The sequence below is a fragment of the Folsomia candida genome, unplaced genomic scaffold, assembly GCF_002217175.1.
Source record: "Folsomia candida strain VU population unplaced genomic scaffold, ASM221717v1 Fcan01_Sc001, whole genome shotgun sequence".
Lineage (NCBI taxonomy): Eukaryota > Metazoa > Arthropoda > Collembola > Entomobryomorpha > Isotomidae > Folsomia > Folsomia candida.
The window spans coordinates 19,742,784-19,758,106 of record NW_019091193.1 but is presented as its reverse complement, the minus strand read 5'-3'; the positions used below and the strand labels follow the sequence as shown (position 1 = coordinate 19,758,106).

Sequence of the window (15,323 nt, the reverse complement as noted above, 5' to 3'; positions counted from 1 at the left end):
GTTGAACGGAAAGGGCCACTCGTTTTATACTTACGCAAGTTTTTGGTTGGATAAAACGAATGCTGGTGGTGGGGTGGGAGTTAGACAAGCAGAAGCAATTCAGCAGCATCAAGCAGCAATACGCTTTTTCTGATGATGGTATTCGCATTGTACTCATTTCATTATTACAATGAAGGATGAAGATGAGACGAGGGAGATTATTGAGACTTTGGTGGATGGGCTGACTGAGTTGATGATGATTAGTTTCAGCCGCATCTCAAAATTGTTAACCTGCTCTTGCGACCAGTACCCTGGTGCTGGTGATGCAGATAAGAAACTGATTGATGGGTGGATGGAATGGTACATTATTATTGTAAATCAATCCAGCAAGACAGTGACTACCTACGTACACATGTACGTACTTGTGTATGCACAATATTAACACAAATCAAACGTTAGAAATACAAGTCACTTTTGAGCTTTCTACATATGCACAGACTTGTAATTATGAATTTACTTGAGAAAGAAAAGTTGGATAAACTAGTCGTACGATGGGTGGCGAGTATTCCTTGTGAGGGGAGAGGGTCACTAATTAGAAATGTAATCGTACATATTTCCACAGACACTTATTTTTTTACTTGACGGTTCAGCCCTCCATCTTTTCATACCTTTTATTACTCCCTATTTACAAGTTCAAGTACAAGCATTGGCAAATGCTAAGTTTTTCGCTTGCAATTTTCAAGGATGGAAGTACCTCTCCCTCACGCTCTTACATAAGTGGAATGGAACAAAGACTTCCCCTCCGCAACTGCTATGCATTGTTACACATGTGTGAATCATATATGCAACCATGAGGTTAGTGGTACTGCTCTTACACATCAATACGTCTACTTCTTTATTCTCCACATTTCCGAATGATGTATCGTACATGCTGAAAAGGGGACATGCTGGATATTGCCCTCACAAAATTGTGCAAAAAATGAACCATTTGAAGTTGCAGTCCCAATTGAATTTATTTTTGTACTTCAGTAGTGCAAACATACAGCTCAAAGATGTATTTATTTTAAGAACATTGAAACATACATCCGCAGATGTGTAGCTATTTATCCTGTCCCTTAATTTTGCAATTCTGCTGTATTAAAAAGTTTAAAAATAGCAACCTCAAGGCGTAATATGAAAATAACTCACGCTCTACAACGCGATCAATACATACTGAGTTTCCAATTCTGTTGAGGGCAGAAAGTCCTAATATTTACGTCAGACGTGGAAGTACGTATGTATGTAATTCGTACAATTCTTGCCAACCCGGACAAAATTTGAAGAAGTGGTGCCTAAAAGTTGATGTCAGCTTAATGTAATTTAACGATAACGACAATGTATAAACAATTTCCAATTTTCCCAATCATGCATAATCGATGTCTCACATAATCTAATCTGTTAAGCATGTAAATCCAGTAGTGTCCACATGTCAACATTATAAATCTCTACCACTCTCGCATGACACTATAATATGTCCTGAATCGATTGTCTCATTGATCGATACACATATCTTGCCAATCAGTTTTTGTAGTAAAATTCCAGTAAACTGTCAATCAAACTTCAATACCTAAATCCTCCCCTCTTTTGAACCCACTTGATAACAACAACAATTCCGTGACCATATTGGCGAGCGTCGTTGATATAACCCTAATTCCATGCTTTGACATATTGCATTCCTATACATTCAACATTCATTCATGGCATGGACTTTATGACTCAAGCGACCAGCATTATTATTTTTTACAATGATATGGAGCCATGTAATTGTTTTCCTAATACAAATGTACATATGTACATGTTTGTGACAGTGTGTAATATCATTGAGTGGAAATTCCAGCAGAAAATGTCAAAATGTTTCGGATTTTGTTCGATACTCATACATCACAAAGTATACGATTGTTCGCTAAGTCATATCGCAATATTCGCAATGCGCAGTCGATTATACATACGCAGATACATGTGTACCTGCACAAATCAATCTGAATCACTTAATTTATAAAATATTTATATTTTGTTGTTGTATAACTTTCCTGAATTTTTACTCTTAAGTAGCAATTTTATATAATTTGGAGTATATTTGTAAACCACTTTTGCATGAAAACTTTTGAAGTTCAAATACATACTGTAGTGCATGATAGTAGTAGGATAGTTGTGTGTATCCGATGGGTAGTATCTTAGCATTGGTAAATACAAAATGCATAAAAGATAGTATTAGTGAGGGCTCTAGCGACGAATAATTAACCACCACGATATAAAAGATACAGAAAGAGATGTTCCACGTCACTCACAGATGGAGTAGGAGTTAACTCTGCGAGTTTGCCATTTAGTTTAACATTGAGGGCTTCTGGCGACCTCTCGTATGTGACGTGGAGAGTCATCCCCCTTACTTGCTTAACAAAGAGCAGAGTGCTTCTTCTAATTCTTTCTATTCTATGTGTGTATCTAATAATGTTGTTTCAATTTATGTCTGTTTGGTACCATTTGACGACATAATTTGTGTCGGGTATTATCGGGTATGCCGTATTTACCTTTAGGAATACAACATAATATGTAAATACACGGGTTGGGGAAATTGAGATAAATTTTATTTCCACTATTTACTGAAGCCGTCATCTCAATGTATGGTTTATCACCCTAAATGTCATTCCATAAATTATATAAACGCAACATTCTTTTGCGACACCAAAGTTCCCAAGTTGGTTTCCTTCATTCATTTGATTCTGAAAACGGAAGGAGTTCAAGAAGCGCGTGTGACGGCAAATGTCAAATTTCATGCTTCGGAGCGTGCACTTAAAACAAACAGCGATGTACACGGACGACGACGTCTTACTCCTTCCGTCGTCATTCTTTCGCCCACCAACCTCTAAACTAGAGCAAATATTATCATTTATCATTGAATAGCTTCTCACGAGGACGGGGAAAGTAAGGAATATGGAGCGACTTACTTTATATATAGCTCTCACATAAGATATGTTTATACAGTGTCTGGATGACTACCTCTTCTGCACTTTTTCCCGTTATCAACATAAAATACTCTCTGCATGCACACAATTACTACCCATCTCTACTTCCTTTCCTTTTCGGGAGACTGGTTTTCAAAATATCGTGAGAGAGAAGAAATACATAGACACAAAGCCGAACGGATCCGAATTCAGTTCCACTTTTTTCAGGGAAGAGAAGAAGTGTTGTTTCCATTTGCTACATTTTAACAGCCACATCACAGAAGAACGAAATGGGAACTACTACTGGAGTCCCTTCAATTTCGAGGCTCTAATATTTGTAATTATGTACATGCGAATCCCTATGAAAATATCATCTTTAATCAAACTTGGTCCTGCCACTATATGCAGGATTGCGAAAATTGCATAGCTATGAGAGGAACGGAGTGTTGATTTGGTCGTTTCTCCTCCCCCTCGTCGTCGTCGTCTGGTGATAATGGGGAGATTGGGAGATACAATCCTTGAGGTGGGAGGACGTGGGACACAGGTTCCGGTTCTTCTTCTTGTGATGTCTGCTTGTCTGGGTGACGAGATTGTAGAGGGAAGTGAGAGAGGTGGAGATAGAAAGAAGAAAGTGAGTCCGGGCAACAATCCGAGACCGACCCATCATCATCCGAATCCACCACCACCACTTTCACCTGTTATCCGCTCCTCGCCCTCAGAACTAGAACGTCCTCAGCCTCGACAACAACTTTATCTCTCACCACCGTCGTCCTCCCTTCACTTCCAGGCCAAGTAGCCCAATATTAGCCATCAACGCGCGGTCCACCCCCATCCAGCCCATCCTTCTCTACTCTAAAACCTTCGGAAAAGTCTGACCTGGAACGGTTGTTTGGTGATCAAAAGCTCCAAACTCTGCTTTGTTTCACGCGTCAATTTAATTTCTGCAGGAATCACACATTTTCTGAAACGGGGGAGAGGAATGTGGAGAAAGGAAATTGACGAAAGTAGTGGATAAGTAAGTAAGGAGAGAAAGTCGTCTTTGTGGTGCATAGAGTGCGAGAGACACAACGAGTAAACTCATACTTGGTCCAGAGGGAAATTAGAAGCACACCGGTGAAAATACTATTCTCTATGCGTTATAAAACTTGTAAATTGTTTTTCGAATGATCTGAAAGTGAAGGAAGAACGATCATTATTCAAATCAAGTCCCTTGTACTGGCAGTGCTGCATCTAGTGTTAAACAATAACAAAATAGACTATAAAACAGGTGAGCCTAAATTTTTGGAATCATCATAACCTAATGTTGTTGCTAACTTGTTAACAACTTTATACCGGTGTTGCCTGGATTGGGCATCCATTGCCAACTACAATAATATTGTCACTCTTTGACCTTTATTACTTGATACTACATGCTTATTATTACTGTAATTTTTATTACTACGTCATTTCATTATCATGTAAATAATTTATCCAATGATGTCCAAGCTCATGAACAAACAGGTTATAAATGAGTGAGGTCAGTGTTAGTAATTACATATTACAATTATTGCAATATTACAATCGGTCAGTGGCTTCAGAGGTCAGAAATATTATTAAATATTAATAATAACAGTGACGAGATTAAAGAGGAGTGCACACAGACAATATTCCTGTTTGGTTTTAGGAAGGTCGTCGTTATTTTTAAGTTATTTATGGAAATATTTATATGACATTTTAACTGATAATGGAATATGTCGTAGGCATATAATGAAGTTTGAGATTTATATAATTCTTGCATGCAATAGTAGAAGAAAAGCACCAAGACACAAGAATGAGTCAGACTTATAATAACCTATGCATATGTTTTCAGAAATGACAAGTACTTCAAAATAGCATGAAATTACTACAAGAAGTATCTCACCAAATAAGAACAAAGATCGTTCATCCGTTGAGTAACTGCTTAAACCTGAGTCTGCGAAAGAAACAGAAAGAAATATCAAAGGTAGTTCAACAGGAATGTCAAGTTCTGCAGCCAAAATATACAACAAAAGCAGGAGCATCATCGCCAACATCAACAGATTTCTTCTACTGCAGCCCAACCCATTCTCTCTGTGGTAGTCGAAGAAATTCTAAATCTAACACACATTTTGCTGTACAACAACCAATAACTTTTAATAACTGCCAAAGGAATTCATCTACGACACCAACACCAACTGCATCACCTCTCCCTTTGTTGTCCACCCTGGCTTCTCTCAACGTCAACAAATCTACCACGACTACTGCCAGCAACACTGCCCCAAGTTCGAGTGGAACGTCCGCACCAAGTGGTTCGAGAACAATGGCATCAACTCCTGTCGGAAATGACGAAGCCCTCTTAGCAAGTGCCCGGGCATTTATTCCATCCTTAACTAACGCCATGCACAAGGGCCAGGCAGGCCGAATTATGGTCATTGGGGGCAATGAAGAGTATACGGGCGCCCCTTATTTCTCTGGAATTTCCGCATTAAAAGTAGGAGCGGATTTAGCTCATATTGTTTGTGTCAAAAATGCTTCACCTGTGATCAAGTCATACAGTCCCGAACTTATAGTTCATCCCATTCTGGATAGTGATAACGCCGTAGAGCAGATAATGAATTGGGTTCCACGAATGCACTGCATCGTAATTGGTCCCGGGATGGGTCGAGATCCCAAAATTCTCAATGTCGTAGCTCAAGTAATTGAAAAGCTGAAGGAGCTGGATAAACCCATGATCATTGATGCTGATGGACTTTTCCTCGTGACAAGCAATGTTGAACTTATTAGAAATTATTCAAAGGTTATATTGACCCCGAATTCCATGGAGTTTTCACGCCTTATCAGTGCCGTCCTGGGGGAAGAGGTAAAACCAGCTCCCTCTGCTTCAGCTGAAAAAGTTAAAGAACTTGCAAAAGAGCTAGGATATGTGACAATTCTACATAAAGGAGCAACCGATGTGGCGTCAAATGGAAGGTATTGTTGTTAAAGTATTTATTGCGTGCAATATGCCAATCGATTCCTAATTTTCACTCGTAAGAGCGTCACACATTCCCATTATATACATATATATATCTTAAAATCCGATTTCAGACTCGTAGTCTGCTGTGCTGGTGGAGGTTCTAACAGAAGATGTGGAGGTCAAGGGGATCTTCTTGCTGGAGCCTTGTCCGTCTTATTCCATTGGGCGATTGCATTTGGCGACAGAGGGGATGCTCCTGCTCCACCCGAACTTTTGGCTGCATATGGTGCTTGTCGACTCACGCGAGAATGCGCCCGCCTCGCTTACTCCCAGAATGGGAGGTCCACCACCACGTCAGACTTGGTTCGACTTATCCATCAAGCCTTTTCATTCCTATTTGGCCCCTGACCTATCTCCACTTCCACGCCTGCTTTACCCCATCATCATCAAATGTTGATGCGAAGACGCCAGCAGCACACCAAACACTAATAAAAGTATGATTTAATTCCAATTTTAATTAATAAAACAAGATACAAGTTATGGACGGATACACATCAATTATTCAAATTCACAGTGCCATCACATGGACAGACTTATGCATTCATTAATTCCTTCCGATTGTGTTTACTTATCCTTAGTTTACCTACTCATACATACTTACATATAACTTTACATTCAGACAAGACTCATGGGTGTAAAGTAAAACGTTCTTAAAGGTGCCTTTAATTTCCCAAAGGAATTTCAAAATAAAGTTAGTTTAGTTTAAACCTATATGTTTCCTCTTTGGAGAAATTGCATTAGAATTGCACTAATTGTGTTTGATAAAGTCAAAGTTAAGCTTATTTATGGCAAGTTGGCAACCTTAGCTAAAAACGTCTCGTCCTTTCTGTATTATGCACTGCGCTCTCTTTATAATTAGAAAATACTATTCCCAGAGGACCCGAATTAGAATAAGAATTTTTGGGAGAACTATTCAGAGTAAATTATAATTAATACGTAACATGAAAACCAAGGTCTTTCTTCATGTCAGTCAAAAGTTTTAATCTTCTTAATTTTTTTCTTTTGATTGGAGCAACATAAACTCTCGCTTGGATGAATGTGGTAGACCTGCTACGATTTTTAACATAACTTTGTTAAACATATGAATATTCACTGGTTTGAGACATACCAGTTCCGCATGAATTTTAATGTTGATCTCTGCATGTATTCTCTCCGTTTATCTGAATAATCTGCCTCAAACAACTTTAATCGGGTTTCTATATGTTTCTATATATTACCAGAGAAGAAGGGTTGCAAATCAAATCAGAGCAGAATTAATAAAATTCTATCACAACGGCACAATGAGGGAAATGCTACCAATCAAATCGCCTATTATTGAAGGCCTCTACTCGATAAATTTATAATAGAAATGGTTGAATTATATATTTGCATTCACAGTAAGGAAAGTCTTTTCATTGCAACTTTAAGTTGTTGAAAATCCTAAATAGCAAGAAAAAGAAGTGTCGAAAAAGAAGTTGAGAGGCTTGTCATCAGGTTAAGAGGAGAAAGCCAAGTTATATATTTTATACTTTTCAAGGCAACATTTATAATAACGCCAATGTTGACAGGTTTAAAATTCAGGTGTACATACATATTGCAAATTCTTTACCTTCGATCCACAAAATGTACTGCAAAGTACAAGTGAAAAAATATGAATTGAGTGAACATTTTTATTTTCTCTTGAATAAATTGTGTGTTCGTGACACATAGAATGTCTAGTCATATTTTTGGTCTCTCATACATTTAGACAATTACATTGTGTCAACTTTTTTAGCAAGCTTTAATTATCGCTACTTTCACTCAAACGAGTAGCAAGCAAAATAATTATATACGAGCTGCCTAATAGGAGAACTTGACTCTATTTCAAAGTTTAAGTTTGAGCAGGGTTTTATTTCAGGAACAAGCAGAGGAGTGATTATTGTTGCATTGGAGGAACTATCTCTCAAAATTTGGGAACTTTTAGGGTGCATAAAGTTCTAGGCTTCTTCTGTCACGAACTATGTATTGCACGTCTCCATATTACACGTCGACTGGATGGACTAAAATCGAAATGAAGCTAATTTCAATTTAAACCGAATGATTGAAACCAACCAAGGCAGAGTACGGAGCGTGAAGTTACGACCAATGTTATAATAAAATGTCAGTCACATAGCAAAATATAGTTGTACTAAAGGCTCTCGTCGACAGGTTTATATATGCGAGTCACTCAGTCGGTGGAGGCAGATATCCACCGGTGGATTTAGGCGATTTATTCCATTAGCAAAAACTAAAACTGAGGAGGGGAGCTTTCTAGGTTGATAATAACAGATCTTCTTGCCCTTTGGATACGCGGTACTCTCCGATGCTATAACCTAAAGGGGTACCCTGAAGTGGTTTGATTCCATGGCCACATTTGCGCCTACCACACCCACTCAAAGGTGCCCAAAAATCGCTTTCACTCCAGCTTTCACTCACTCAAATCCACACCAAAAATCCAATTTTACTCTTATTTTGAAATTTCTTTCACTATTATACTCCCAGATAGTTGTTTTGTTAGATCCAATATCAAACAATTTTTTGATGATTATTTTGCAGGCATAATTTACGTTGTTGATTACTACAACAATGCTCATTCAGAATTTTAAATTTTTAAAATACTAAAAATTTCAAAAAGTTGATCCTGGATATAAGAAAGCAACTATCTGGGAATATAATGGTGAAAGAAATTTCAAACTAAGAGTAAAATTGGATTTTTGGCGTGGATTTTAGCGAGCGAAAGCTGGAGTGAAAGCGTATTTTGGACACCTTTGAGTGGGTGTGGCGGGCGCAAATGTGGCCATGGAGTCAACCCACTTTAGGGTTTTAGTACACTCATGGGACACCACCACATATCCAAAGGGCATCAAGATTTGTTATTATCAACCTCGGAAGCTCCCCTCCTGAGTGGAAATGCTATACGTACGTACATATGATATTTTCCTTCCTTCCTTCGTCCAATGCATAATGTGTTGTTGAACGGCAAGAGACAGCAAGGACAAGTCAATTATAGCAGATAAATGGGATTTAGTCCTGCGATGTATGCGCTGATCGAAAATCGAATTAGGCAATTGTGCGTCATTTGATTTAGCTCTTTTATCTCACCGTTGAATAACTTTCAAAGTGCAAAGAAAGGTAAAACGGGGTTTTAATTAAGGCTACTTACACTTACTTTCACCCATTTGATGAATATATGGGAGGTGTGTATAGATTTTCCTTCTCTTCACTCACTTGCATGCCTGCTCAACTGAATGTGGGGAATTTTCATGAGGATTGAGCACAATTTGAGAGTAATGGATTTTGAAGCCTATATAACATCCTTGCTTTGTTGAGGAAATGGGTATTTAGATATGTATTGCACCAAGTTTGTTAGCAATAGGCTTTCAAGGAGGATTAGAATTATTATTACATGTTCTCAGAACATTTCATCAGTTCGATATTCTTTACGGGTTTTTCCGACTTTCACCAGGTCTCGAAGACGTCTATTATCACTTTCAAACCTTATTTTGCTTCATTCTACTTATTAATGTGTAACAAAGGCACAGCATTTCTAGTATGCTTTTAAACACGTGATTGCATTATCAAATTTTTTCTGGAAATGCTGACAGGTGATATTAATTGATGAAAGGTATTAAGTTTCAATAAAGTGAAATATTTACATGCATAAATACGTCTATACCTATCGGATGTACACATGTGATCCTACATAAGTATCCTGCTTAAATTGTATTGCGTACATACTTGTATAAAATAATGAAAATAATTTAGCGATTTTTTCGAATATCTAGACTTTCGAACATCAACCGCTCCCACCGTTATGCATTATCCACTTAATGCTTCAGCTCGCACGCGATGGAAGGAAGCTCATTTTATTTCCGGAGGAGACATTGGAGAGGATTGGAAACTCCAGGAATTGGTTACACACTTTGCCTCACAGCTAAAAGGTGTCATGTAGTCGTCACTTTAGTCCACTTAACTTAATACATGCAACTAATTTCACCACCTATACAAAATGCTACTATATTAATTAACTATAGAGTTCAAGTTAGACTTATTAATGAATTTCTATTGTGTGCTTCTACATGAATTCTAATCCATTCCGTGAAAAAAACGTCTCATTATTACATGTGTTGACGTCAACCCATGGTTTCTAAATAGTTCAACATGATTTGTTACATACAATCTTTATTAACTTCCACAAAGCCTTCCTTCATTATTATTAATTCATGATGTGTGACTACGGAGAAAGAAGTAAAAAGACTAAAATTGCTTCATAATGGTAATTAGTCTAAAACGCCGAAGTGGTTAACTGGCTAATAGCAGAAAATTAAGATGTAAGTAAACTTATGTGATAACTCTTATCGTATCAAATACATATGCCAAGATATATGCGCATAAAACCCTTGCTTTATTTCTGCACTTGTGATTCTGAAAATTACAACATTTGCAACTTTAAAAATACAATAATTCTCGTACTTGTATTTGTTGTGCACTCATAAATCGAAACTGTACCGATGGCACGTCATAATGAACACATTTGTACATACTTGATTTACCTCACTGGTCGAACGAATGTTTATGCATGTAATTATGCAGGATCACATATGTACGTATGTATGTACCATCTTGTTTATGATCATTTCAGTTTCAACATAAAATGTGGAAAATTATGCACACAAAACTAATATTTCAATACGTCGTGATATTACCTAGACGTCGATAACATATGTAAGGGTCATTTACGCAAGGGAAATGAAATAGATAGCCATACAGATTTGTATCGCTGGTCCATAGTTTCACAGCACATTTTTCAAGTAGGTTCACTAATAGACTACTATATACTTTAGAATACTTCTAAACTTTTACTTTTACTTCATACATGTTAGATGCAAGTTTCCTATAAACCGTATTGCTTTACATGGGAAACGTAAACCCATGAAAATTTATTGACCCAAAAATCAAAATTTGTACAGCCGTCCGAAAAATTAATTGGTTTTTATTTACGACAGTTCTGCCTAGATATTGCAACCTTCTCTTTGTCCAAAGATAATCAAATTTTGTGAGTGGGTGTAAGCCACGATTATTTAGATTGGCAATAAAATCCCAGTTGACACACTAAAAACCAATATCAAGGAGGTCTCTTCACCTTTCTGCCACCCACAAACCCCACCCTCACCTCAGCACGAGGCAAATTGGAGTGAAAGTCAAGCAAATTCAAATTTCATTTGATGGTCTCTCTATCATGCTCTCTCTCTCTCAGGATGAGCTGTCGGTTGTAATAAGCCGTCATCTCTTTCATCTCCTTGTTACACTCTTGTCAAAACTGTGAGCAGGGTGATAGGTAATAAAGCATAAAGTTCAGCTCCGGAGTTATTATTTTCCATTTTCTCGTTGATTCTGATTAATGTTGAGCCATGGTTCGTTGTATACTGCATGAAATAACAATATTCGCTTTCTCTGATGATTTCTGACACAACAAAGGCACATTGATAAATTATCAAGTAAATACAAACTCATGGTTAATTTTTATATCCGTCCTGAATCAATCATATAAAAAATAAGAATTGAGGAGGAAAAAACGACCGAGGTTGAAAGAAATGGCGATATTGTCTAATACTGATGACTTGTGTTATCGTCATAATTGACTGAATACAGTTATGATGAAGGCCCAATGACAAATAATCTGTTCATTTCTGCGGATACTAAATTATGAGGATAGACTCGTGATGGATCGTCGTTCAGTTTGTACAAATAAAGAATAGTAAATGGAACTATTTAAGCGTCTGTGGGTGAAATATCAATCAATATCGTTTTAATAATGAAATGATGAATTGGCAATTGTGTTTGTTTGCTGTCTATTATTTCCCTTTCATGGAATTATTATATCGTTAAACTATTTCGTACATGTATGTATCATGGGTAAAGTGAGATACAAGATACCAGCGATATGCATCCGTATTTAATCATCTTTATGGTATTGCTGTTTGCCAATCTCGACCGAATATTGTGCAATTATAGTAAGTTTTATCCTGAGGTCGCTCAGGTTCTCATGTGCCTCGATAAAATAATGTCAGGCAGGAAGTCACAACGTTTATCTCGGTTAGGGAAAAGAAGCCAATGTAAATATTACAATGTAAATATTATCATTACTTTCTTTCTTTTCAGCATCCCGAGGTGCATGAATACCACATTCGGAATGTTTCTCATTTTCAAACCTAATGTCCCCATCCCCTCCCATGCTTTGAGTTTAGACAGGTCGAGAGATATTTACATACATATTTACATAAAATAACTTTCTCCCTGATTTTGGGGAATCGTTTATGACTTTACTACAAGTCAAGTCCTGAGAGGAGTAACCTACACCAGGGTTACGCCTACATGAGATATGAGACAAAATATTTCTTGGGCTTCACATTATAACGTGTATTTTATTCCTCTGTATATTTTCTGCTGCAGATAATGCACACAACGCGAGTAATATGTAACAATATCGTGGTTATGTCATATAAATAATATACTTTGAGGATGGGAGTTTCAGTCTCAATTTTTAGTTTGTGTCAGGGATTATTTATTTGCCTTCGTTGTTGTAAACTTTTCCTAACGAAATAGCTAAGGACGAGAAAAGTTTTCCTCTTTAATACAAGTGACAAGTATATAAAATTTGGGGTATGTGGATATAAAAGAAAATTAATTCTTTAAATGTCATTTCTTCAGGAAGAAGTGATTGGAAGATCTCCAAGCAAAGTTGGACAGGCATATAAATACTTCTGTATTGTATAGTCTCGCTCATTATTCTAAATTAGAGGAAGCGGTATTAAGATTATATCTGGACGCATCCCCAAAATAAGCACTGCACATTATAAATGAGTTGGAACTTTGGAGTGGAATATAACAGGAGGAGGTCGGAATTATTGGACGGAACCGCTTTGTCATCCGTCAATCTTGTCTTAACGAAAGTGGCCATGACGACCAAAAAGGAGACATCAAATAAATATTGATTCATCCAACTCTTGTGTTTCTCCTGTGTGACAAAATGATGAAAATGGAAACCACGTCATAACTTATTCACCTACTTCTAGTTTCGAGCTCAGCCCTATTCACTAATAGGGTTAACCTGTGCCCACATCATTTCCAATTGAATGCTCCCAATTCCCATCGAGTTGAGCCATCGTGGTTCTTCTCCCAGCCAACTCTAGCTCGTGGGAGAGACAAGAGAAGTAAGAGTATCAGAGGTGAAAGGTGGGGTGGCAGGTTATGTGGTCAGTTGGTCTTGGGAGTGGAGTATGACAGTCATAATAATAGAGATTCCTTCATGCCAAACTATACACAACTTGAAATCTATAATGGGTCACACTCCTTTCTCCTTGACTTTCACTTGACAGCCATAAATTCCTAACGTCCTGTCTTTTCCCCAGACTCGACCCTCGCGTCATACTCTGGTCTTGTGATTAGTCCATCCTTGCAGGACAACACCGCTGGCACCATCACATCCATAAAGCCCTACCCAAAGTTTTGCTGGTCATTCCATTAGCTCTTTTCGGCTCAGTTGGAACCCAATTTTACCCGTACGGGTACGGAAATGCTATCCAGAAACCACAACCCTGTAATTTATTAGTCTGTCGGTGGTTCCTGTTGTCGTGTGATCATTGGTTCCATGTCGTTTGGAAGGCTGCAAAAAGGATTGTTTATGCTAAAATACGATTTACCACAATTAATTTGCATAACAGCACGCCATATTTTCATTTCTCAACACTACGAATCTGTGCTATGTAGTGGTAATATCAGCCAAATTTCTTGTGTGACACATCACACGTGTGGTTCTCAATGTAATATATTTTTGTTTGCATTGTTCTTGTTCTGCTTTTGCATATGTCACATTTAACTTACAACGCATGTTTTACAAGATTCTGAGATATTTCCGTTAATATGTATGTCATTTCTGGTTGGTGACACAATTTCTTGACACATCGCAAGATTTCAGATTTTGAAAAATATTGCAATTTAATTTCCTGACAAACAAAAATATGGGAGATTGAGATAGAATAGTAATTACGATATGAGGAGAGGAAGAAATGCAATTTATGTATAAATGTATATTAGGCCTAGATTTCTTATCTCCATTTTAAGACTGGGTTTATGGCTATCTTATTTATTTCTGGAACAGTGTGTGTAGTACAATGTAATTTAACGTAATGTAATTTGCGACGTTTGGTGCAATTTTCTCATTCCTTGAAATCCTTCATCCGCGTTTTGGATTTCCCTTTCCATTCTTTCTCCCCTCATCATCCATTCCCTGGAAGACTAATAGCAGCAAGACTTGGCCGAATTAGTGACACGTAAATCATTTAGAATGGAATGCAAATTTCGAGGTTTTACTGTCAGGTCTGGCTTATCACTTTCACAGCCGAGCGAATAGAACCGTCGCCCATGTCATAATTACCTTATTTCTCTTATTAATTTAATCTCAAATCCAGTTTTATACACAGCAAGCATTTCATAGCATTTCATAGCATGTATCCCGTATTGTGTGAAATTTAATAATAATATTTAAATTGGCATAAATATGTACGTATCGTTTACCTCATCTCTTGGCAATATTTTAAGTACATTATTTTCCTTCGTTGGAATTGCAATTTGAAATATTGATCATTATTATTAAAATTATTTGCGTTTTTTGTGACTATAGTAGAAAAACCTTATTCAGGGCTAGACATCAATGAAATATCCTGCAAAGCAAATGTGTATCAGCAAAGTAATCTACCATATATGCATACATAAATATGTACATGCATACATACGTACATGCAAAAGCTTGATTCACGGTTACACAAATATGATAATCAAAATTACAAAAAATAATTTAAGGAATCATATAAATTAAGATTGAACAGTTTGAAGGTTTGGGAAAATTTGCGCTAATTCACCGTCCAATCCGAATCCAGTATTTATCGATAGCTCGTATTGAACTCAATTGAATTCGTTCACACATGCAAACTAAAACTGTGTAACGTAAAAAGTATGACGTGTTTCCTGATTGGATAGAATTTTAGACAAAGGTTAGACAAATCTAAAAAGTGTCATAAAATTAGATTAAGTTTCCTGAGTATTGTATTCTTCGAAGAACTTTTTATGGCTGACGGTTCTCTTTGTGGTAGAGTTTTTATTGTATGTTCATATAAATGTACATATATTAGCGTGTATTAAATATTAAATAGTAATTAGCAATTACATTTGTATGGTGAACTCTGAGAGTTTTGTGTCCGTAATAAAACACATATGATCAGTTTTAGGGGCAAATGAACAAACGTTATAAATTATTAGTATTAAAAATAATACTATGTGTCCGGGTGGTTTGA

The 15,323-nt window shown here is 37.0% G+C and overlaps 1 protein-coding gene across 3 annotated transcripts; it reads left to right on the top strand.

Moving 5' to 3' along the window:
- Positions 1-3,625: 3,625 nt before the first annotated feature.
- Positions 3,626-15,238, top strand: LOC110855848 (ATP-dependent (S)-NAD(P)H-hydrate dehydratase). 3 transcript variants are annotated; one of them, XM_035853452.1, is made up of 4 exons: positions 3,627-4,227; positions 4,810-5,927; positions 6,045-6,407; positions 9,756-15,238. In XM_035853452.1, the coding sequence occupies exons 2-3, from the start codon at positions 4,834-4,836 to the stop codon at positions 6,319-6,321; spliced, it is 1,371 nt and encodes a 456-aa protein (XP_035709345.1). In that variant the 5' UTR covers positions 3,627-4,227; positions 4,810-4,833; the 3' UTR covers positions 6,322-6,407; positions 9,756-15,238. The 3 variants fall into 3 exon arrangements, with proteins under 3 accessions (XP_021959936.1, XP_035709345.1, XP_035709347.1); XM_035853454.1 differs by lacking the exon at positions 3,627-4,227 and having other exon boundaries at positions 4,817-5,053; positions 5,127-5,927; XM_022104244.2 differs by lacking the exon at positions 9,756-15,238 and having other exon boundaries at positions 3,626-4,227; positions 6,045-6,471.
- Positions 15,239-15,323: the final 85 nt, after the last annotated feature.

Bases quoted from the DNA above. Each gene is read 5' to 3' on its own strand.
- LOC110855848 (XM_035853452.1), top strand. From the start codon at position 4,834: ATGAAATTACTACAAGAAGTATCTCACCAAATAAGAACAAAGATCGTT. The intron at 5,928-6,044 runs GTATTGTTGTTA...ATCCGATTTCAG, and splicing joins GATGTGGCGTCAAATGGAAG to ACTCGTAGTCTGCTGTGCTG.